Raw genomic sequence first — 25,550 nt, 5'->3', positions numbered from 1 at the left:
TCTAGTTAGCAATACAGAGGGTGATAATTGGTTTGTTTTTCAGTTGTATTGAAGTTAGAACTGGAGGATGTAGGCTTATACTGAACCAGAAATAATTTTGATTAGGTAGGACTTGATTCAGTGCATCAAATATTTACACAATTCCTATTGCATAAGAAGCCCTGTGGGTAGAAACTGAAAGTAAAACAAGATTTTCTGCCTTAGGTGTTTATGGCCTAATGGGGAGACAAGCCACAAATAACTCTAATACAAAATACTATGTTAAATATATGTGAAATACACAATGCTCTCAGAGTTTGGGAAGGAAACAGAAAGAACAAAGTTGGGGGGGGGGAATGAAAGTGTGGAAAACATTAAGTGAGCAAAATTTAAGAATACCTTACTTCACCAAAAGTCATTTATTCAACAACTTCAACTATTTGGATCATGGTCCTACAAACAGAAATCAGCAGAACAAATATTTGTCACAAAACTGATTATCTAACCTTATAATCCATATTAGATCAGAAAAAGGAAATGAGAAATTTGGTATAGGAAGGCTATCAGACAAAGTCCCATCACCTGAAGAAGAAAGGTATCCAATTAGATTGTAAGCATATTGAGGACAGGCACAATTTTTGTATTCTACATCTTTCACAAAATATCTTGAACAAGACTAAGCATATAAAAACTGCTTAAGCAATATGTTTTGATTGATTGGGCCAGGAAACTTCTGGAAAACTTACTTTTCCTCTGTCCTCAAACTGTGAATCTGTGGACAGAATCTCTTATCCAGAAAATGATTGATGGAGAGGACACCTTAGGGGAATCAGTTCCATCTGGCTATTCTTCTTGCTATTTTAATTTTACCATTGTCACAGAACCTTAACATGATAGATGTATTTCTCTTTTTTTTTCTTCCTTTAGAGAAGCACAGGTCACTTCCCAGCTCTCTGCTCAGCCTTTAAATGTTTCCATCCCCTTAAAGATGGCTCTGATAGCTGAAAGCCTGGTAAAAATTGAGAAGGGTTCCTTATCAGCAGTTGAAAAGTCAATATATCATTCCTAACTTCATCGGCACTGGAGCAAAATAATAATAAAACATATATTTACTGCTGATTTTATCTTTTTTTTGCATATAATGTCATACCCCACCTCCTTGCAGATAACAGACTCCTAAATTATAGTATGAGACATATGTGGAGCCAGGATGATTTATGAATAGTAACAAGATAAGAACAAGCCCTGATTTTCAGAGACAATTGAAATGGCCATTGCCCAGAAAATCAAAGAGAAAGGTCAAGACTCAGAAGCCAAATGAGACTCAAGGCTCCTCTAAGGCACAAGTCCTATGTTTTATTTCAGGAATTATAAAGTTTAATGTATGGATTTCCTAGAAAAAAGGGTTGAGTTCATTCTTTCATTTGGCCACCCAAAGTGAGGGCCAAGAACTTGGCAGAATGAGGAAAATGGAAAGCTATATTAGAGATCCAAGTTAGATATGAATAATATCATATTTACATAATCATAACTGATACTTCTATAGCCCATTTGCAAAACAGTTTACATATGCTATCTCATGTAATCTCTGTAGCAGCCCCATGAAAGGGATGGCCAACAAATATTTTTAGTCTCACTTTACAGAAGAGAGAATAGAGGCTTAGGAAGATCAAAATGATCTGTCCATGGTACTAAGTAAAAGTTATAGGTTGGGATTGTCCATGACAGTCTACGGCATTTTCCCCTATCCTATAATGAATGTTAGAGTTAGAAGAAATCTTAAATATTTTCTAGATTGGGGATTCTAATATTCTTAGTGGACTGCCTTGTCAGTTCAATGGAACTGGAATCATGTCTTTAAATGCATGGAATATGGTATAAATTACAGAGGAAGTCAATTATGTTGAAATACAGTTATCAAGATAATTTTTTAAGTTTATAAACTCCCTGAAATCAGTCCACATAATCAACTTAAGAACCAATCCCTTCTGCCTTAAAAGACTGGACACCAAAATCCAAAAATTTGCTCAAAGTCGCAAAAACAATTAATATCAAAGTTAGAACGAGAAGATAGTTGTCCTGGCTCCAAAACCATTCTTTCCATCACCTTGTACTTCTTTCAGAGATGTCATTTTACTTCAACTATTCTTTGGACAGTTTCCATTTTGTTTTCTCCTTATGGAATTTCATCTAGGTAAGGATTTTTTCAGATGACCCTTTTGAAAGTTCCCTCTTTCCAATTCATTTGTTCCAATCCAAACCTGTAATTTTATCAATATGGGAAACTCCTGTTGGGGAATCTCTTTTCACTAATACATATTAGCAACCCATTGTATTGTGGTACGAGAGAGAAGCAAGCCATTTTTGCTTTCTTGACATTATTAATTCACTTTTAGAATAGGCCTCCATTTCAATGTAAATAGACAATCATGTCTAATCTCTATGTATTGGGTCTCTTCTTGTTTCATGCTTGTGTAGGGAAAATCAAAAGTCTCAAATAAGGCCAAAAACAGACTCCTAGATTAGTCTCTATCCCCTCCCCTGAAACACCACCAGCTGTTCCTAAGATCAGTTGCTGACCAGTTTTGAATCTGGTATGACTATATATTTTCTATGTGTTATAGATACTTGTATTTACATAGTCCATATGTCCATATGCAACAGTTGATTAACTCCATAGATGTTACTAGGCAGCTAGATCTCAGAGTGGGTGGAGTATTGGACCTGGAAACAGGAAACCTCAGTTCAGATTTGGGCTCATTCTTACTAGCTGTGTGTGAACATGGCTGGATCTCTTAATCTTTATATACCTCAGTTTTCTCAGCTGTAAAAGGAGGATAATACTATCACATTTCCCGGTGTTGCTGTGAGTAGAAAATGAGATAGTATATATGAGTAGAAAATGAGATTACTGGCACATAGTAGGTGACACATACACTCTTACTTTCTAGAAGAAAGTAAGCCAAATAGTTTCTCTCCCTGTCTTGACTTGTAATTATAGACCAATCAGATCAATTACAGATTAAATTATAGATCAAAGACTTTGGTGACTTGTATTTTGAATTGTAAATAGTAGGATTTCTTATTATGACACTGTTATTTATAATCCCTGAGCAGTTAAGTGACTTGTTGAGGATAGCGCAACCATTTTGTGCCAGGGGCAGGACTTGAACCCTCTATCTAATATGTCACTCTGTATCTGATCTTACTCCCATTCCAAAATCATCTTGATGCCATTGATATCTCCCATACTATTACAAAATATTCCAGGGATTTTTTTTTTTTTACAAATTCCTTATGAAATGGTGGTGAATGTGTGTAACTGAAAGAAGAAAGGCATTAGTATATATGTACAACATATCAAACACAAAACAAAATCTGTTTTTATATATAACATGGGCCAGAGGTTATATGAGCTTTTACTCTGAAAGTATTCGTATAATTATATGTTTCTCCAACCTCCTTTGTCCTGCTACAGTCTTTGCTCATTTCTTGGGGCTTTCTCAGAGGATAATTGCATTAGGAAGAAATTGTTCCAGTAGGAAGACAGTATGCCTGTACTAATGGATAAAGTCTACATGCATATTAAGGGCTTTTTTTTTTTGAGGGAGGGGTGTTGAGCACAAAGTGTTCTCCTTTGAAAAAAGAGCTTATCCTATCAAGACAGCTCTATTTCAGAATCCATTATTTGCCAATTTTAGAATATAGTTTTTAGAAAAAGATGAGCTGGTCAGTCTAGCGAGAAGAGATTTTAGAAGGAAGAAAAATAGCAATTTGTTGTTAACTTCACAGGGGCTAACTCCTTTCCTTCCATCCTTTTATTCTCTTCCTCCCTCCTATCTTTTCTCTCTCCCTCCTTCTTTCCTACCTTCCTTCTTCATTTTAAGGTGACAGACCTTTCCAAAGTTGACTAGACTGGTCCTCAGATGACAAATGACCAATTGCTAGGGCCATCCTTGAAGCTTTTTCAGTTTGGAAAAGCTTTTGGAGCTTATACTCTACTGGTAAATACTCAAGACCTCAGTGTTACTGTTATCATCTCTGCCCTTCACAGTACATTAAGGTGATTTTCATGGAAAAAGAAGATGATTTTCACCATGAAAAAATAATTGTAGAAGCACCAGCACAGCAGAAGGTTGGGAGTGACTTTCCTATTATAGAGAAAGTATGGCACTATGGCTAGCATGCTGCATTTGAATTCCAATGACTTGGGTCTGAGTCTAGTTCTCTTTCATATGAGTCTTTTCATATATGAGTCTATAAGAATGTTACAACCCCTATGGACTTCAGTTTGTTAAGTGTAAGTTAAAAGAGTTGGAGTAGATCACTTCTGATGTCCTTCTAGTCTTGATGCTAAGATCTCATCCATGTAGACAATACTTGTAGGCATACAACTCAACCATCTATACCTTCTCTTGGTTTGTGTTTATTATTTATTGTGTATTTATATTATGAAATTACATATTGCCTCCATTTATATAATTTAAGCTCATTGAGAACAGGGGTTATTTCTGTTGCCATTGTATCTTTAGTGACTAGCATGTTGACTGGTGCATAGTAGTTGTATAATAAATGCTTATTGATTGATTCTCATCCTATTGAATTATGTCTGTTTTCTTCCATAGATCCTCTAAAAGGTCCCAACTAATATACTAGAGTTCTTCCTTTTGGTGTTATTAAATATTTGGGATACTAGTGAACCACTCATATGTTATCCTTCCCTCTTGTTATAAATGACCAACTTGCCTCATTTTTCTAGTTACATATTTACTAACTAATATCCTTATTCATGAAATTTGATGTGATCTGGTTTCAGACTCAGGAAGACCTGGATTTAAGTATTACTTTTGACAAATCCAGACTGTGCAACCCTAGGCAAATGACTTAACCTTTCAGTGCCTTAGGCAGCAACCTAGAACTATATAAGATGCAAATCAAGTTTTGATTTATATTGGCATTGAATTACTGAAAGAACAAAAGACATAGGCATCGAAAGCAGAAGACTATTGGGATTGAAATAAAAAAGAAGTATGTCATCCTCCCCCAGATATCAACTACCCACTCAACTTATCAGCTGTTTCTGCCTACTGAAAGTACAAGTACTATCAGCATTATACTTAAACAATTCATGGACAAACCTCCATCTCGGTTTTCCTATCTCTGTTACAGCCATGCCTAATGCCATTTTTTGTATGTAGATAAACACTGGAAGTATGCTACAAGCCTACTTGCACCTGCCAAACAGTGCCCTTTCAATCACCTGCAATTTTTTTTTTGAGATTCTGATATTTCAAGATTCACAACCATCCTTCAATGCCAATGTTTGCATTGAAAAGATGAAATCTTTGCACTGAGGAGTACCTTGAGGTTGTTAAAAGTATGTTTATTTTCCTAAATAAAATCTAACCTCCGTCTAGTACATTTATGAGCCAAATTCTGTATCTATGGTCAGTGTTTCAGTGGATATACTTGTAATAGTTTGGGAAATAGTGACTTTTCATACACTTAATCTTTCTTTATTGTATTGTTAGACCAATTTCTTTTGAATAATCATGAATCTCATTAAAGCATCTTGTACTAACCAATGTAATATTCAATGATCATAATACCACCAACAGACAAGAACAGGTAGAGGATCTTGCTATCTGAGGTAAGACCAGGAAATTGTAGATTAATAGAAAGATGATTAACAGGATATCCTTGGAAATGGTAAAAAAAATTTAATAAAAACTACAAATTACCTTGGGTTGTTATATTCTACTGACTCATCCCTTTCTATTCTTATTCTTGTTTGATCAAAACTACCTTCAAATCAATTTCATTAATATAAATATATAATTATTTAATACAATATTTATTATATATGTAAATATATACTATTCATATGTGTATGTATAGGCTTTAATAGGAAAAAAATCAGGAAAAAAATTAACTGTTTATTTTAAGAATGTAAGATTTGTTATTTTAGATTTTAAGATCTTTAAATTAAGAATTTAAGATTTAAGAATTGTTATTTATGGTTAATTTAAAGTCTGGATTCTCCAGAACCAATCAGCTAGAGTTCAGGTGCTACCCATCTTCATATGCTGCTGTTTTGGATTTTTTAAAAATTTACTTACTCTTCTTCTATATCTTACTCTCTTCCATATCCCACTCAGTGGGAGCTCTTAGTTTTTATCATTAGCAGAAAATTGAAATGAATGGTAGCTCCCTGACAGAGACTAAAAGCCAAATAAAAGCCCTTTAGGGATAAGGTAACAGAGAAGTTTGAGAGAATTAAGCCACATGACCCATGTATTTGGAAGGGGCCCAGCTTACAGAGTTTGGAAGAACTTTGGTGCTTTTCCATCATTGAAGGGAGCTGATGGCTGTTCCGTCACATTAATCAATAACAAGGAGAGAGGAGAGACACTTTCTAGTCTGTCACTGTACTAAAGGATGATTTTTCCCCCTCCACAAGCCAGCCAATTAATTAATGCCATCTATTTTCCTGATTCTGACCAAAGGTTGTCAGATTCCCTTAGCCACTTATTGATCTGTAATATAACCTTCCATTTCCTGCATGGGCTATTATGTGAAATAAAATTCATAATGGTTGCTCTCCTGAGCAGCTGTGCACCTGTGCACTCAGCAGTGACTGGCAAGATCCTCTTGGAAGGGCCAGGGGAGCCCTTGTTTAATTAGCATTCCCAAACCAGGGCCTATATTATTATTTACAATAGGCCTCCCTTACCCCAGAGCGGTCTTCTCTCCCATGCCACAGTTCCCAATACATATTACAGCTCTAAGTCCAGGAGAATTGTATGCCTCCCAATGACTGCTTCTCCTGCCCTGGGTGAGGGAGCATTTTCCTAGGAGCAATAATGAAGGGCCGTCTGTAAGGGAAAACTAATTAATCTCTTCTGCCTCCATTGAATTTATCTGATGCTAGAAGCAATATACCATGTATTCCAAAGCAAATGAAAGCAGACCCAGAATTGATGCCTCCGTCCTCAACAACAAGGGCAAAATTATCAATTTCCGGCCCTGGGATCTCTCATGGTTTCTGTATGCTCCAATTCATTATGGGCCAGGCATTTTATTTATGCAAATGTGTTCAGGCCAAGATTATCTTCTTTCCTATTCAAACTCTTGGGGTTTATGTAGCTAGGTCCAGATCCCTACTCATACTATATGAAAAGGTTATAAGAAAGATGTCACTAGGTTTGGCCTATGGGCTCAGTTCAACAAGATGGCAGGGTGGTCTACTGAAAAGAGAAGAGGATCTGGAATCAGGTCACCTGTGTTCAAATCCCATGCCTGTTATTCAATGGCTGGGGGTGCTTGGATAAAGAATGTTACCTTTTTGTAGAGTGAGGAAATTGGAAGATGACCTCTAAGATTGCTTATAACCCTTCATGTACAATCTGAGACATTATAATGGCATGAGAATTTAATAGAAGATGGATTCTGTGTAGAAGATGAGGTCCTCGAGGTGCTCCTGTTTACATATGATATTGGACTTAATTGCATCAAGGTTCAGGACACTGTAAAGCTTCTTCAGGGAAATTCATAATCACTTTAAAAAGTTTGGCCTCTATCACACAAGAAAAACTAAGTGGGTGGAGAATATCTATTGTCTATGATATTCAGCTGGCATAATATCCTATAGGCTCATACATCCATACATACATTGTAGACAGATCCTGAAGATGGGTTCAGAACTGAACAGGCAGAGTTTCATTTGCATTTGGAAAAGTATATGGTACTTTTAAAAGCTAGATTCTTAATAGAAGGAGGGAGATGGTACCACGGATAGTCCTGGATCACCTGAGTCAAAATTCTGCCTTACTCTTTCTAGTCGTGTGAGCCTGAATAAGTCACAATCTTATTCAGCTTCATTTTCCTTATCTATAAAGTGGGAATAATAATAGCATCTACCTACCAAGGTTGTTGTGAGGATAAGATGAGATAACATATGTAAAAAAATATCTTTAAAGAGCAATAAATGCTAGCTATTTTGGTTCTTATTATTATTAATAAAAATTAAACTTCCATTGGATCCTGGAAGCATACTTTCAGTATGCAAAGGGTACTGAGTCTAGAGTCAGAAAGACTTGAATTCAAGGCTGTTTTCAGAAACTTACTAGCTGCATGACCCTCTCAACCTCTGTCTTGCCTCAATTTCTTCAAATGTAAAATAAGAATAATAAAAGCACCTCCTTCCCACGGTTGTTTTCAGGATCGAATAAGATAATATTTGTGAAGTATTTTGCATAATGTCTAACACATAGTAGAAACTTAATAAATTATTCCTTCCTTCTTTCCATTCTTCATCCCTGTGATGATATTTACCTGTGAATCATAGAAAATCAGAGTCTCTGAAGAAATAGTCTCAAGTCATTCAAATGACAATACAAGGATACATAATGAATATGTATTATAGTTATAACATATTATAACATAACATATTACCAACAGGAAATTGATCATGTTGGATAGACTCCCAACCAAAGATTTGTAGGAAGATATGGATCAGAGTCCAATAGATTGAGAAGGCATTGATAGATTGACATCTGTATTATTGGATGGAGTTCCTACTTTGAAGAAATCATTTAACTTTCAACAAAAATCAATGGATAGAAGTTATGAGGAGATATGGGGAGATAACCCCTCCATAGTTATCTCCAGTCCTTCTGATCTATATTTGGCCACAGGCCTCAGATGGCCCTGGAGGGGAAAGTGAGGCAAGTGACCTTAAACATCCCTCCCTAACTTAATCCAATTCACTTGTATGTCATGGCTTCACCTCCCTGATGTCATGGTCCTCTTTGAGACAAACGCCAATCTTTGAAAAGAAAAAGGGATGTCCAATTCTGTGTTTTTAATGAATATCTACCATGTACCCAGCACCATATTAAAAGAGGTCACTTAGTTCAGGAAGCAATATTCACATAGATAGGCAATTAAGAAATAGTAGAAAATTAACTTTAGTTAATTTAGTCAGTAGAGGGATCAATTGAAATTATGGAATTTCAAGGAGTAGATATAACTTGAATTAAATAGGATTGGTGTGGGTGAAGAAAAAGGTTGGGGTTTTTCAGACTGGATGAAGACAATGACATATTTGAGGGGAAATGACCATGTCCATGTGACCTTATAACCAGTCATCACTCATCATGGAAAACCCATTAACTTGTTTCACTCCCCATGGGTCAAACAAAAATGACTTCAGTGCCCCAAATTGGGTTGCAGACCTCAATGAATCTGAACTATACCTCTGACCTCAATCTTCATTTCCTCAGCCACAATGTGAAGATCATGATGATGCTCATTTTTCTTTTCTAGAAACATGGGTATGCTTTTTGGGTAGTTCTAGAACTGGTATAGGCATATAATCTCAAATAATGTCCTAGCTCTGCCTGAACCATCTATGTATCTGTGAGACCATTTCCTCATCTGCTTCAAAGAAAGCAAACAGACTTCAATGATGGAAAGTCATCTCAAGAATAAGAGCTATTCAAATTAAAACTGGGCTATTTCAGGGAGTAGTGAGTTTCCTCTCATTGGAGGGAGAAACTAAAAGACTAAGCGATCACTTCTAGGGTATGTTGCAGTGGGGATTCCTTTGGGGATACAGGTTGGTCCATAGATGAGCACTGAGGTTGCTTACAATTTTGGGATTCTATAATTCTGTAATATGTGAAATCAAGAGGTTGGACTCAGGGGATCTTAACCTAGGAGTTTGTGAGTTTTTTTCTTACCATTTGATATCTATTTTAATATTATTTGTTTCTTTTGGCATTCCATGAATTTTGTTATTTTATATCTAAAAAATACGATTCTGTAATTAATAGAATTTACCAGACACTGCCAAAGGGGTCTAGAACACACAAAAGATTAAGCATCCCTGGGCCCTAGAACACTAAGACTCCTTCTAGGACAACTGTTAAATGAGAGAATTGGACTAGGTTATGTTTAAGGTGACTTTCAGTGTTAAAATTCTATTTAATTTTATATGAGAGGAAATGTGATAGAATGGATAGAGCTTTTGATTTACTGTTAGGAAGACCCAGATTTATAATGCTACCTCAGATACTTATTAACTGTGTGACTCTAAGCAAGTCAGTACACTACTCTGGATCTCTTTTCTCTCATCTGTAAAATAAGGGGGTTAGATTTTGGGGGCTGAACTCCGAGGTTGCGTCTAATTATGAATCTATGCTCGTAGGTGTTCTGGAAACACTAACAATTTTTGCACTATTTTCTTGGTTCTGCAGCTTGTCCCTGACACTCATGGTTTTTGTTAACTACGGCGGAGGTGGCTACTGGTTCTTTGAACATGCTCCATGGAATGGTATTGTATAGCATCTCTCTCTCCTTAACTTTAGCCTGAGCCTTTTAAGCAAATCAGCAATGTAATTATTGATCTGCAAGAGAAAGGGAATTAATATGGCCTCCCATATCCTCTGTAGGTAAGAGTATTTAACAATGAACTCTGCTTAAACTTCATAAAAGCCTCTTCAGCAAATCAGCAGAAAAATATTGATCTTAAAATAAGTATGTGAATGCTAATTGTATTTGGACTTTCCACTGGAGAACCATTAGATTATTTAGCCAGGGTTCTCTCTTTAATTTTATGGTCTTACTGTTGTCTACCCGGGCAGTTTTCTCTCTGTTTCAGCAAGGCCTGTAACTACCTGATTTTGCTGACTTTTTCTTTTCCTAGAGTCCAGTATATTGACTCTAGAGAGAACTGTAGGGGCTTTTAAGATCATGTTACTCGAGCCCTTGCCCATGTAAAATAGTAATGGCACAGCCTCGCCAAGGGGATTTCTGTTAAATGGATGAGAAAGACATACCTGCCTGGCACCTGTACTTAGACTGGCCAATCAATTCATGGTCTTCTTGACAGTCTGCACTTTACTTACCAGCAAGGTTCATGCTCTGGAACTCCCAGGTGGAAAGCCCAGGAGCTGGTGCTACCAGAAGTGGAAAGGAACATGGGGGGGGGGGGAGGGAGAGAGGTGGAATGCTGTATTCCTGCCTGACATCTTTCCTACATGTGAACATCATAAGCAATACAAATAATAGGGACTGTCTCATGTCTCTGTTGATACTGCTGGCACTCTGGGCATTGGTATTCCCTGGGGTTAGGGTAATGGCCTGATTACTTTCTTTTATCTGCTTCTCAGAAAAACAACAGGGCCCCTCCAGAAAGGCTCATTCCCTTCCATAAAAGCAATGTATTATAGATAGTTAAGATTGTTATTAAAAACAAGCAATGTTTGAACACATTTCTGTCCCTAATGCGCTTTGCCACTAGTCTTTTATAGTGGACTCTGCAAAGTGAATCTGGGGGCAAGTTCTATAGGTCTTGATATTTAAGGACTGGAAAGGGGTACTTTAAGGAGAAAGGAAATTCCCAATCTTTATTTTATTTTTAATTTCCTTTGACCCTGATATGCTTCTCAAAGAGCTTACCCAAGTTGCCTCACTTTCCTTTCTAATTGTTTTTATTACAGGCCTTACAGTTGCTGACTTGGTCATGCCATGGTGAGTAAAACAGAGATTTTGATCTAAGTTGAGAGATGCTTTGATAGGTTGTCACAAATGACTCTTCCTTGGCTCTACTTCCTTGGTTTGAAATATTTCCAAAGGAAGATCAGACCCACTGTGATAAAGTGCAAAGAATGTTGGACTGGGATTCAAAGACTTGACTTCTAGTCTTGATAATGCTACTAAGTCATAGGATCATAACCAAGTACTCCACTGTTCCTAGGGCCACGTTGCCTTATTTGTCAAGTGAGGGCATTGGAATAGAAGGTCTAGAAGGTCCCTTCCAGCTCTGCTATTCTTTTATCTTGTGGCTAAAATGTACTACATCTTTATTTCTACCTCCTAAACCCTTCAAGAGTCCTTTGCTTACTTCTGACTGGAAGTCTTTCCTGATATCCCCAGCTGTTTTTTTCTCTTGAAATTACTTGGTATGACTTTGCATATATTTGGTTGTTGTATCCTGCTTTCTAGAGCCCCCAAGTTGGAGTAACAAAACATACCATTGCTTTCTAGAGCCCCCGCATCAGGGTGATTAGGATATACCTTCCTAGTGGAGAAGTGATGAGGAAAGACTCCTAAGGATGGTGGGAAAATGGAGTCCATCTATTTCAAGGACTTTCTCCTTTATATAATGTAACAAAAACAACACTGTCCACGTGAGACCACATAAACAACTTGTGATTATATGTAGTTTGTCACCCTCAGGGGAGATGGGGAGCTGAACCAGACATTGTTAGCAGGTTCCCTCTGGGCTGAAAGGTCTTATACTTTACCCAGGGTTTCCCCACTGACTGTAACCGTCTACATTTGGTAATTATTTAAAAGTTAATTTCATTTGTGTCTTTGTATCTTTAGCACTTAGTACTATGACCAGAACATAGTGGTCATGTAATAAATGGTCATTGAATTGAATTGATGTCATATTCTCTCATCATAAAAAATAGGTAATCCCCTTCATCCATAATCTACACAATAATAGCGAGTATTTATTTTATTTGGTGCTTTTAGATTTTCTAAGCATTTTATAAATGCCATCTCATTTTATTCTCACAACAATCTTGGTAAAGAGGTTCTTAAATTATATCTCCATTTTATAGATGAGGAAACTAAGGGTAAATGGTTTGTTCAAGGTCATGCAATTTTTAAGTGCTTAAAATTTAAAAGTTTTGCCTCACATCCAGAACTCTACCCACTTTGCCATCCCAATGGCTCTGCACTTATAAATAGATCTCTTTAAAGGATTATAGAATTTCAAAGCCAAAAGGGACCCTGGAGATCATCTAATCCAATCCCTTTATTTAACAGATAAGGAAGTGGGATTGTTGCTAAGATTCACTATTTAAATCAGGCAAGCAATTTGTTTCATTAGACTATGAGCTCCTTAAGAGCAAGACAGTATTTTCCTTTCTTTTTATCTCCAAAGCTTTTCATAGTACATGGCACATAGTAAGAGTTTAATAAATGCTTGTTGATTGACTTTAGAGATTTAAAACTTAGAGACAACCGAGGAACAAAGGTATATTTCATAATGTTCAGTGCAATCTACTTCCATATGGCTCTGAGATCTCCCTTGACAGTACTAAAAAGCAATGAATTCTTAGGAAATGAACTTTCCACATTTGGATATGGGTTTTTTTGTTATTTTTTAATGTAATATTCTTTAAAGATGTAGTAATTTTAATGTTAGGTGAATCTCTTAAGGAGATGTCTACACAATGAAGTCTACCAAGAAGTGAAGCTCCCTCTCTTACTTAACATTGCTGTTTAACAGCTATTGAATGATGATCTTTTGCTCGTATTAAAGGGAATCCAGGATTAGGGTATGTCAATTACATGTTGTACCTTTATTCATTGCTTGGAGTGTGTGTATTAGGCTGAGGCAGGATACTCTCCTCCTTTTCTTTGGGAACAGCATGGGATAATGAAAAGAACTTTGCCCTTATAGTCTGAAGAACTTGGTTTTACTTCTCAATTTCAATATTATCTATAAAATGAGAAAAAAATACCTAGAATAAAAAGTTAACATTATATATATGTGTGTGTGTAGATATATGTTCATATATAACTATATGTGTGTGTGTATGTGTGCAGGCGAGAGGGAAAATGAAAGAAAGAGAGAGAAAGGAAGAGAGATAGGAGGCAGACAAACAGGGACAGAGATGGGGGAAGAGAGAGAGGGAAAGAGAGAAGAAGGGAGGGAGGAGAAGGAGACAGAGATATAGACAGAGATATTGAGAGAATGGACCCATGATTTCCTTAGGAGAAAGAATTCCCAGATAAGGAAGCTCCTTTTACCAAAAGAGGTAATAATCTTACATAAGTCACTTAAAGCTGTTTACCTTAGTTTCTTCATCTATAAGATGAGCTAGAGAGGGAAATGGCAAACCCCTCCAGTATCTTTGCTCAGAAAATCCCAATGGGATCACAAAGAGTTGAACCTGACTGAAAAACAACTCAACTCAACAACATTCTCTGAAACTTACCACCTTAGAGATTTGCTTCAAATTTTGAGAATTTGTCTAGGGTTTCACAGCCAGTTTGTTTCAGAGGCAGTACTCCAACTTAAGTCTTCTTGGAATTGAGACTCTTTAGAAGTAGCTCATTTGTGAATATATGATTCTGCTGCCTTTCCAGAACTCAAGCACCCACTAATTTGGTGGCTAAACTCACAAGGCCATGTTTTTTAGAAAAAAATATTTCATGAAAAAATATTTTACATATACTTACACACACACACACACACACACAATTGGTCAGTTTAATTTAACACCCAATGTGACAGGCCAGGGGATAAACTTAATAGAGACTTATACAAAGTCTGCCTCTTCATTTAACAAGTTAATAAAGCTCAGAATAATGTTATATAGAAAGGATGGCAAAAATATTAATATTGAAATCAGAAAGGGTTCCTAATTTAAACTGGGGATCCTTTCTAACCCTAGTGATTAAAGATAGCAATGTTTAAGGCTATTTAATTGCTCACCAATGTCTAGCCCAGAATCCTCACCTTCCAGAAAGACAGATGAAGCACTGAGGCACCCAATGGGATGCTGTGGTGATTTCTCAGCTCTAAAGGGAGAGGTGAGTGAATGAGATGGATTGCCACTCTGTCAGGCCTCATAATCTGAGAACATTGGCAGCAAAGTCCAGTAGGGAGAAACCATCTCAGTTCCCAATAGCCTTTCCCTTTGAATTAACACGATCTCATGTTTAGAGGGTAGTTTAGTTAATGCAGTTAGAGGTATTTCAACCCTGAAAACAGAGCTGTTTATCACCAAATGATAGACCCTGGGGCAGTAGAACTGCTCACTGAGGGCCAAATGAGATAAGTGTGTCTGGTGTTTGCCCAAAGTGGACATTAGGAAATACTCAGAGGCTGTTCTGATCTACAGATATTTTTCTGTGTCATGTGTATTCATCTAGACCAGTGGTTCCCAATCTCCTGAGGAGTTATTGCAAGGGCTCATCTCATTAAATGACTCAATAATAAATAAACAAGCATTTCTCTCATACACTCAATAAACAATGTCTCCCATATATATATATATATATATATAAAGCTATTTTTCAAATGCATATAGATCCTCTCATTAGAAAAATACAAATTCACTTAAAAGCATTGCTACATTTCTTATGGCTTTTTATCATTATATATTTTCTTGATCAATGGATGTACACGTAACTAATTATTAATGCTGGAATCTATGACATTTTTTACATTAAGAAAGGGTCCTCATACTGGAACAGATTTGAAATTTCTGATTTAAGCAGAATAAGAAGAAAAATAGCTGCCATTTATATAGGTCTCTGAGGTTTGCAAAGTACTTCATATGAGTGGTAGTATTTGATCTTTACAATAACACTAAGAAGCAGAGGTAATTATTAGCTACATTTTACAGATGAGAAGAGAGAGTTTCAGAGAGGTTAAATGTCTAGTCATGTAGCCAAGAAGTATCTAAAGATATTAGAATTCAAACTTAAGTTGTGTCAAATCTAAGTTTAGAAGTAGTTCCTGAAATCACCAAGGGCAAGGAGTAGACAAGACTGAAGCTCAGTTGCTTGGAGGACTGACTGGAGGAAGCAGTTGAATTAGTATGCTGAGTTAAGTGTAATAATATGGCACATCTCTTAGGCTGCATTAAGAGAAGGTTAGTATCCAGAATACCAAGGCGGTGATTCCATTAAATTCTGCCTGATCACATCATTTTAGGGTTATTGTGTTCAGAACAGAGAACCCAATTTGGGGAAAAAAATCTGTGCACACACTAATATGTAGCCTTGGAAGGGGCGAGGGAGGGAAATGTATTTTACTCTCTGTCTTATGGAGTTAGGAATATTTATTGCATTGATCAGAGTCCTGATGACTTCCAGTGTTCATTAAACTTTTTGGTAGTCTGTAACATAGTATTTGACCTCCTGTTTCTTTTTATTTTACTTTGTATCAGTTCATATAGCTTTACCCAACTTTTTCTGAATTCTTCATACTCACATTCTTAGTTTCTTATGGGATAATAATATTCCATTATGTTCATATGCCACAATTTGTCTAAGTCATTCCTCAACTGACCACCGATTTGTTTGTTTTTTTCCCCCAAACATGATGCTATAAATTATTTTTTTGTATCTAAGGGCCTTTGTTTCTGTCTTTTATTTCCTTGGGCTTCAGTAATGGTAACTTTGAGGTAAAGAATCTTTATAGTTAAATAACATTTCTAGTATTACTCCAAACTGCTTTATAGAATCAATTCATCAAATCAATTCACAACTCCATCAGCAATACATAATTGCAAGGGAATTTCTAAGACCATGTTGAATACTGATTATATTCAAGCACTCAGAAGCATGGGACAGAGGCTTCAAGCTGACTCATCCATGTAATGACAAGAGACCAGGCCAGACCCAAGTATCATTGTCCAAGATGAGTGGTGCTGGATCCCAGAAGTAAAAAGACAGTACAATCTGGGGCCCACCTTTCTTCCTGAAACTCCTTGCGAAATTTGGCCTTGTTCCTTCCTCCCACCACACAGATGTTGTTCACAACCCCTTGAGGATGCGAAGCATGTGAAAGGATATCTTCAAGATGCAGATGGGAAAATCACCAGTCAGGGAGGTAGGGATTAGAGGGAAAGGAGCAGCAGCAGGCAAGGCAGGAAGAATGATTTAAAAAAAAACAACACAACAAACAAACATATGCCAAATATGCCGACCTGTCATCCTTCCCCTTAATGGGCACTTACAAATGTGCAACTTGCAGAAGCTGTTGCTCCCCAATGTGACTGTGGTTATAAAACAAACAGCGTGGTCGATAATATGATCTAATCTGATTGAAGAGGTCACTAAGAAAATTATTACCCACTTTACAACCCATTAACATCAAGACATAGATTTCAGGAGTGTACAAGATAGATTAAAACTTGCTTACTTAAAGTAAGGAGGTCGAAATAAACTACCCTCTAAAGGGCAACCTTTGAGGGAGAGAGAGACAGAGACAGACAGGCATAGACAGAGAATGAAAGAGAGAGAGAGAGAGAAAAAAAAACTGAGATGGAAAGAAACAAAGGAAGATGGAAATAAAAGAAAAGAAAGAAAATAGGTAGGTGAACGGGGAAGGGCAAATGGAAGTTTGCTGAGCCTAAGTCTTTAATTCACAGAGTCTCAGAATTAGGGGAGGGTCACATCTCCAAAGCCATCTAGTTCAAATCATACTGGAATAAAGATCACTTCTACAATCTCCTTGATAAGTGCTCATACAACCTCAGCTAAATGTCTTCCATAAAGATGGTACCCACTACCTCTTTCTTCAACTTTTTCTCTTTGCCACTGAAACAAATAGAATAAGTATAAAACATCTTCCATATAATTAAATATGTAAGTAATTATGGAACATTAAATAAAATAATTATTAAATAATTGTGGAAATAATAATTATGGAAGATTAACATTTCTCTTTTCCTTTCCCCTACTCCAAATCATCTCTTAGCCAGGTTAAAGATTTCCATTCTTTTAACTAATTCTCATATGTGAAAGTCCACCATTCTGTTTGCCTATTGTCAGTATAACCCCTAGCTTGCCAATATCTCATGATACAGTGTAATGCCACAAGCTGAATACAGCACTCAAGATATGGTCTGAATAGAGTAAAATATAGTGGAGTTTTCTTATCTCTTATTCGGGACACTATGCCACTCTTTATACAACCTAAGATCAAATATATTTTTTGATTGCCATGTCAGTTTGACTCATTAAACTTATATTCTCTTAGATCTTTTTCTCACAGCTTTTGTTTTATGTTAGTCATATCTATTCTATTTTATTAATTTTTAAAATATGTGTATATATAAGTATGGGACTTACATTTCAGGACAGGGAATGCTAGACTTGGATTTAGGTCTACTTATAATATTAGTTAATGACCCAAGTATTCCAGAAATGATTTGGAACTGTGCCCAAAGGCATAAAGTATCTACCCTTTCTTTGGTCTATCAATACCACTATCTGTATATCAAAGAAATTAAAAGGGGGGAGGAGAAGGTATGGGAGAGGAGGACCTATCTGTATTAACACATTTATAGCAGCTCTTTTGTTTGTGGTGGTAAAGAATTCAAAATTGAGAAAACACCCATCAATTGGGGGAAAGCTGAACTAGTTGTAGTATATGATCATAATGGAATATTACTGTTTTGTAAGAAATGATGAATAGGTTGATATCAGGAAAAAAAAAAACTTGTAAAGACATATAAACTGATTCAAAGTGAAATAAACAGAACCAGGAAAATATACATTGCAACATCAAAACTGTACAATATAAATGACAGCTATTTTCAGCAATACAATGATCCCAGACAGTTCCAAAGCACTCAAGATAAAAATGTTATCATCTCGTGAGAAAGAGCTGATAGAATCTAAATGTAGATCAATGCATACTATTTTTCATTTTCTGTCTTTTTCATGTTTTTTAAACCCCCTTTGGACGTGTCCTCTTTCATAACATGACCAGTATAGGAATTTGTCTTGTAAGAATGAACATGTATAATATATCAAATTGCTTATCTTCTCAGGGAAGGAGGAGGTGAGGGAGGGAGAAAGAACATTTGGAACTCAAAAATCTTTTTAAATGAATGCTAAAATTGTCTTAACATGTAACTGGGGAAAAATTAAATGTTATTTTAAAAATACTTATTACTTAGGTGACCATGAGAAATTCACTCTACCTCACTGAGCCTCAGTATTTTCATCTGTAAAATTGTTGTAATAATATGTATAGCACTTGATTCCCAAGATTGTTATAAGATGTAAGTGAAATAATATATAAAGGTTTTGTTGTTGTTGTTTAGAAATCTTGAAGTGCTATATGAATTTGACGGATTATTATTGTTGGTTCTTATCCATTGTTTTAATCTGGTTAGATTCTTTTTGGAAGGACCAATTGTGGAGCTGTACAGGCTGAGGTCATATCCCTAGGTCACCTCTTTTCAAAATGAAATTTATGCATTAATGATCATTCTGCCATTTCATCAATTCTGAATTTACCTAATTTTACTATCACCTAAGCAAAATTTCTCTGTCTTGCCCATAAGGATTGCAATGAGAGATTTTGTCAGGCCTTTGTTAAATAAAATCTAAATAAACTCTACTGTATGCGCTACATTACTAGTCTAATAAACCTGTCCAAATGAAGTGAAGCTTCTTAACAAAAACCACACTGGCCCTTAGTGATCATTACTTTCCTAATTGATTAGAAAACATCTTTTCATAACAAATTCTAGGATTTTGTGAATAATCAAAATAAAGTTCACATACTCTATTCTCTTCATTTTTTTTTTTTAATTAGAAGACTAAACCATCTTTTTTTGGATTACTTGTTCTATTCCCCAAGAGGTTCCAAAGATTGCTTGTTACTATTCAGCATTCACATTTCTATGTTCTTTCAGAACCCAGAGATGTACCTTGTCCATTCTTGGTAACACGAATTTATCTCATCAAGGCAGGCAAATGCTGGTAAATGTTTAATGACTCACTTTCTGAAGGAAAAATTGTATCCATAGCACATTTTAAACTTAATGTGCATTATTAGCATTTTCCCATTGCTTTCTTAGGTCTACACAACCAACAATAAAGCAGTAAATCATGCCCTGATTTGTAGCATTTGGTGATTTCTGTGGTGTAAAGGCTCATATTGAAAATTTAACAATCAGTTCTTAAGAGGCAGTTTGACTTGGATCCAGTACACTGCATGAAGAGCAGCTGATTGTTATTTTACTATCATCCTTTGCATCATCAGTTTCAATTCTCAATTAACCATATATCTGTTCTCTCCTTCCTAATCTGAAGGCAATTTCCTAGGTTGAATTATAGAAGAATATAGACAGTTAAGTAACTTTGCCTTCTACCCATCATACATTATCATTATCCCATCTACCCTGAGTAGTGAAATTTATCCTTTCCCTGATCTTTTTTCTTCCACCTTAAATAAAAAACTCCTTTTGTTAGCCTTAATACATCACCAGCCTTAGATTATATTGAGTTTTAGCAGTTTAACAACATTCTTATAAATCCTTATTGCACTTTTATATTCATCTTTTATTTTTTTACCTTTCCTTTTTATGCACATATTTTAAAATCCAAATTAGTTGTTGAGTTCCCTATGCATCCACAATGATTTCCTCCCCTAACTTCCCCATTTTTTATCCACAATTTTTTTTGTTTTAATCTTCAGAATTTCATGCTTGAGATTTTCATATCTCATATGGCCTAACTTTCTCTGTAGAATGTTAGGTTATGGTATATTACCTCTCTTTTATTTGAACTTACTTTGACTGCTATGTATCAATACATGTTAACTCCTAAAATCTTTTCCCTGAAAACCTCCAATTATTGGGAGGTCCTCTTCCTCAAATGTGTCTTGATTCACCATGAGTGGCAGGAAGTCTGATAACATGAACAGCATCTCTTCATATCTGTGCATTAACTTACTTCAGGCAAAACAATTTAGCCTTTATGTTAGTGGAGAAATGGAAGCATTTTTACTTGAAGAGGAATGTGTGTGTGTGTGTGTGTGTGTGTGTGTGTGTGTGTGTGTGAGCAGATTACTTGTTTTTAAGGAGTGTAGAAAAATTAGATTTGTTTTAATTAATTCCATGGACTAGAGCTTGGAACAATAGAAGCTCTAGAGAAGCAGATTTAGACTTGAGGTAAGGGGAAGTTCCTAATTATCAGAATGTCACAGAAGTGGGATGGTTTGCCACAGGAGGTAGTGAGTTCCTTCATCTGGAAAATGAATAAGTGAATAAAAAAGCACTTACTAAGGATTTTCTATATGAAAGGCACAATGAAAGGAGTTGCAAAATGAAGGAGTTGGATTGGATTATGTTTAAAGGTTCCTTCCAGCTCTAATATTCTAATACTCATTCTGTATTGGATTTAAGAAAATGGAAAAGAAACTGGAAGGCAGAATTAGGGAAAGATATCAGAAAGGGGAAGGGAGAAAAAAATTAAAAAAAAAACACAATTATTGGGGCAGTTAGATGGTGCAGTGGATAGAGCACCAGCCCTGAAATCAGGAAGACCTGAGTTCAAATTTGGCCTCAGATACTTAACACTTCCTAGCTGTTTGACCTCTGGGCAAATCACTTAATCCAAATTGCCTCTGAAAAAACCCCCACTACCACCACCACCAACAAACACTACTTATCACCAGATAAGTAAAGAAACTATGTCCCTTACAAGTCTGTGCTTTTAGATTCTAAAAGGGTTAATATACTGCCTTTCTCTATGACAGTTGAATTGACCCATTAGATGATATAATAGAATGTCTGAGATTTTCCTACTCTTCCTCCTAGAAGATTGGCTGTTAAATGCTTAATGTCTAGGTCCATCCAAGCAATGTAATGAATGAATCAAAGGTAAAAACTCCATGAATTTGTATGAGTTCTCAGAACCCTAGAATCTCAGAATAACAGGATTTTAAATTATAGAGCATCTTAAAATAATAAAATCTTAGAGTAAGAGAATCTTAGAGGAAGGAATCTTAGAGTTCATTGTCTAACCTTATTTTATCGATGAGAAATTTCAAGATTTCAAGAGCTGAGCGACTTATTCAAGGTCACACACCTAGTAAGGGTCAGAACTAAGACTAGAATTCAGGTCCCCCAAGTCCATGTTTTGTGTTCTTTGCACTGAAGTGACAGGGAATGTGGTTTGATAATAAATATGGCAAGTATCCTTTGTTCAATCTATGCAGTCTTGAGTCCCATGGAGTAGTATTCTTTCTTTACACATACTCTGTTTGACCAGGAGATAGAACACTGTTGGCTTTGGGTATCCATGGTAAGATGACCCATGGGTACATTCTAATAAATAAAGCTGCACCCTAACAAATATCCTTCTTAATCCCAGGTTTGTCTTCATTCTTGGCACTTCAGTGGGTCTTGCATTTCATAATATGCAGAGGAGAGGAGTGAAGACTATACAGCTCCTCCGTAAGGTAGCCTGGAGAACTGGTGTCTTGATTATCATTGGAGTCCTTTTTCTCAACTATGGACCAGCAGATGGACCTTGTAAGTACTGCCCTCGAGCAATATTTTTAACATCCAGTCCTCTTTCTGATTTATGTTTTTATTCCTCTGTATTTAAAAATCCTGGATCCTAATATTTCTGCCATTTTAGATTCTATCTTTCCTTCAAGACAGTGACCTTAAAACTAGCTCTCTCTATTTCCCTTTTCTGTTCCTTCTCTCCAGAAATAGCATCTTCTTCCTCAGAACCATCATACTGGGTTTTTTATATTTCTCATTTTATTTATTCTAGATAACTTTCCATGACAACAGTAAGGGTCTAATGGACTGCAAACTTATTATGAGTCAATAGCAGGTGATCAAATCCAAAAACAGTCATATGATTTAAAACTATATTCATAGTCCCTGATGTCTAGGACAAGGTTTTTTAATCTAGAGTCCATGAATTTAAAAACTAAAATTAGATAACTATGTTTCAACATACTTGGTTTCTTTTACAATACTATTTTTTTATTTTATAAATTTAAAAGCTTTATTTTAAGAAGGGGTCTACAGCATTCATCAGATTGCCAGAGGGGTCCATGACACAAGAAAAGTTTAAGAATCCTTTGTCTAGAACAAGAACTTTTTTGATGGATCCCATCTGGAATGTAATGTTCACTTAAAGGTAGCACATTTTAGCAAGAATATTGAAAAACTGAAGTGTGTCAAAAGATGATCAGAAAGATGGGAAAATTGAAGTATGTCCTATTTAGATTGGTTGCAGGAAATGAAGCTTTTTAGTCAGATAAAGAGAAGCAGAGGAGATGTGATAAGTATCTTAAGATATTTGGGTAGCTCTTATGGGAAGGAAATTGGATTTACAACTATCCCTTCCACATTACAACTTTCTCCATCAGAGTTTCAATATATCGAGGGTTGAAATAAGAAATTAAATGGGAATTTGGGGGAAGTTTTGTGAAAACTTTAGAAGATATGAGAAGACCAGCAGAAGACACAGAAAATGTTTAAAAACTCAGAAAGACATAAAATATATGTATAGTATTGTATAATATCAATCCAAATTTTATAAGATAATGTAAAAATTTCATAAAAGATAATATAACCACTTCATAAAAGAAAAAGTAAAAATTCAGACTTCTTTTCTGATATGGAGGGCCAAAAATTTTTACACAAGTTTTCCAGATCACTATGATCCTAACCCCTGTGAGATAGAAGGGATAGCTATATTTTTCTTCCAGGAAGGAGAACTCAGAGTAATCAATAGAATCTGTCTAGAGACAGATTTTGGTTCAAAGCAAGGAAAGCTCTTGCAATGAATAAAACAGCATAAAACGGTCTGCCTTGGGAAATAGTGAGAGGCTCCCCTACTAGGGAGTCTTTAAGCAGAGACTGGGTGATAACATAATGCTGCTGTGGTCCGTTCCAATTCTGAAATTGTGGAATTCTATTTAGTTTTATATTTATCTGCATAACATTTTATCTTTTCTACTAGATGGCCTCCTTCGGATTATGGTTGGAAACTCATATGCTATTTTACATACTTTTTTTTCCCCCACAGACTGGCATGGTGCCCTACACAAAGTAGGTGCTAAATACTCACTCAATTGAATTGAAATTAGAAGTCAGCTGTCTTTTCCATACAGGAGTTTGGATGGCTAGATCTCAGTGTCACTACTGGTGTAAGACTGGTTTGTCTCAACTTAAGCAATTATAGGAATTCAATTTTATGAGTTCATTTGGGGTTTTAGGGAAATGAACCAGAACCAAACTCACAGGAGACTGGTTGATAAGCCAGTAATGTCATTGATTAATTTATTTATAGTGAAAAGTAGTCTTTTTAGGGACTAGAATTCTTATTTTACTCTCCAGGCCATCTCCTTCCCCTTATTCAGTCATGCCAGAAATGGAATTCATAATCAGAAAGATGTTTACTTAAGCATCTTAACTTAAGATCACAGCTTTAGAACTGGCAGGAACCTTAGAGATCTGTGAGTCTAAAAAACCCATTTTGTTGATGAAGAAACTGAAACCTGGAATATAGAAGTAACTTGCCCATCATCACACAGCCACTAAATGCCAGAAGAGGGATTCAAATGCAGGCCTTCATGACTCCAAATTCTTTCCTATAGTCTCTACCCTGAAGGTGTAGACCAACTTTTTGGTCTCAAGAATCTTTTATACGATTAAAAATTACTGAGAACTCCCAAAGAACTTTTGTTGATATATAATATCTATTAATGTTTATGATCTCAGAAGTTAATAACCATTTCAAAAATAAAAATGTCCTAGTATAAGAACAGTTTTAACTTTACAAACTCATCTTAGAGATCTCCAGATGTGTCTGTATCACACTTTGAGAACTATCACATTATGCTACATTGACTCTTACCCAGAATGTCAGAAAGCCGAAAGAATTATCCCTGTTCCATTATTCAGTGCATTTTTCTGATGACTCGAACAACCATGTCTGAGAGGTACATATATAGCTCCTTGTAATATACACTTTATTTACATTCTCTCTGACTCTCTGTCTCTGTCTCTGTTTCTGTCTCTCTCCCCTTCCCCCGCTCCTCCTTTCTCTCCTCATTTCAAAAAACCCTAATAAGGTAGATTTTACAGGTCAAGTCAAAGAAAAGAGTATAAGCTGCTTTCCCTTAAATAGTATAGTATTCCTCCATCTTTTCTTTGTCTATTAAAGATTGTGAGAACTATACAAAAATAGGTTTAAAGAATGGGAGAACATGACAGCTGGAGAATCCCACATGAACTTTTTGGGCATTTGAGAAAAGTTTCATTCATAATCTATGACTAAACTTCATTGAAAAAATGCAATTGGGACAAGAAACACAATTCCTAGGTTCTCAGTGATTTTGAATACCTCTGTTAGTTAACAGAGAACTGGAATACAGAGGGTAGCTGGATAGCAGTAATAATGGATTTGGGTGATGGTTTGATCATTTATAGGGAAGTAAAAGAGAGGACCTGATCTTTGAAACTATTGGATATTAGGAGGCATGTATAGACCCAAAGAAAGTAAGATGTATGGAAGTGGGTGATTTGTCTAATATCCCACCTTAAGTTAGTATGACTTCTTATTCCTGATTGCCAGTTGAAAGGATTTTCAACTTTTCGTATTTTAAAAGTTCATTAGAAAAACAATACAAGTTGATCTGCATTTCTAACTAATGTTAAAGACTGTGAGAGAGAGTAGATGGTCTTGAAGTTGGGAGTCTGGTTTTAAATTTTACTTTAAATACTTACTAGTGTTATCTTGGGCAAATCAATTAACTTCTCTCAACCTCAATTTTCTCATCTGTAAAATGGAACTACTACTAGTAGTGTTAGCATTTACATAGTGCTTTAAGATCTGCAAAGAACTTTATAATTATTATCTAATTTGACTCAACAACTCTGGGAGGGAAAATGATACTATTGTTATTTTCATTTTACAAATTAAGTAACTGAGGGGGTCATAGGCTTAGTGATTTGCCCAGGGTAATGCTTAGTAAGTGTCTA

General features: G+C 35.9%; 1 protein-coding gene across 2 annotated transcripts in view; it reads left to right on the top strand.

Moving 5' to 3' along the window:
- Positions 1 to 25,550, top strand: part of LOC127551861 (heparan-alpha-glucosaminide N-acetyltransferase-like) — a 428,410-nt gene that overhangs the window by 216,995 nt on the left and 185,865 nt on the right. For both annotated transcript variants that reach the window (XM_051981996.1, XM_051981995.1), the window contains exons 8-10: positions 10,239 to 10,315; positions 11,484 to 11,514; positions 21,913 to 22,073. In XM_051981996.1, the coding sequence (XP_051837956.1) occupies positions 10,239 to 10,315; positions 11,484 to 11,514; positions 21,913 to 22,073 (269 nt within the window). The remainder of the gene's footprint in view (positions 1 to 10,238; positions 10,316 to 11,483; positions 11,515 to 21,912; positions 22,074 to 25,550) is intronic.

This window comes from Antechinus flavipes, chromosome 2 (assembly GCF_016432865.1).
Source record: "Antechinus flavipes isolate AdamAnt ecotype Samford, QLD, Australia chromosome 2, AdamAnt_v2, whole genome shotgun sequence".
NCBI classification, from domain to species: Eukaryota; Metazoa; Chordata; class Mammalia; order Dasyuromorphia; family Dasyuridae; genus Antechinus; species Antechinus flavipes.
This window is presented reverse-complemented; position numbering and strand designations above follow the sequence as displayed.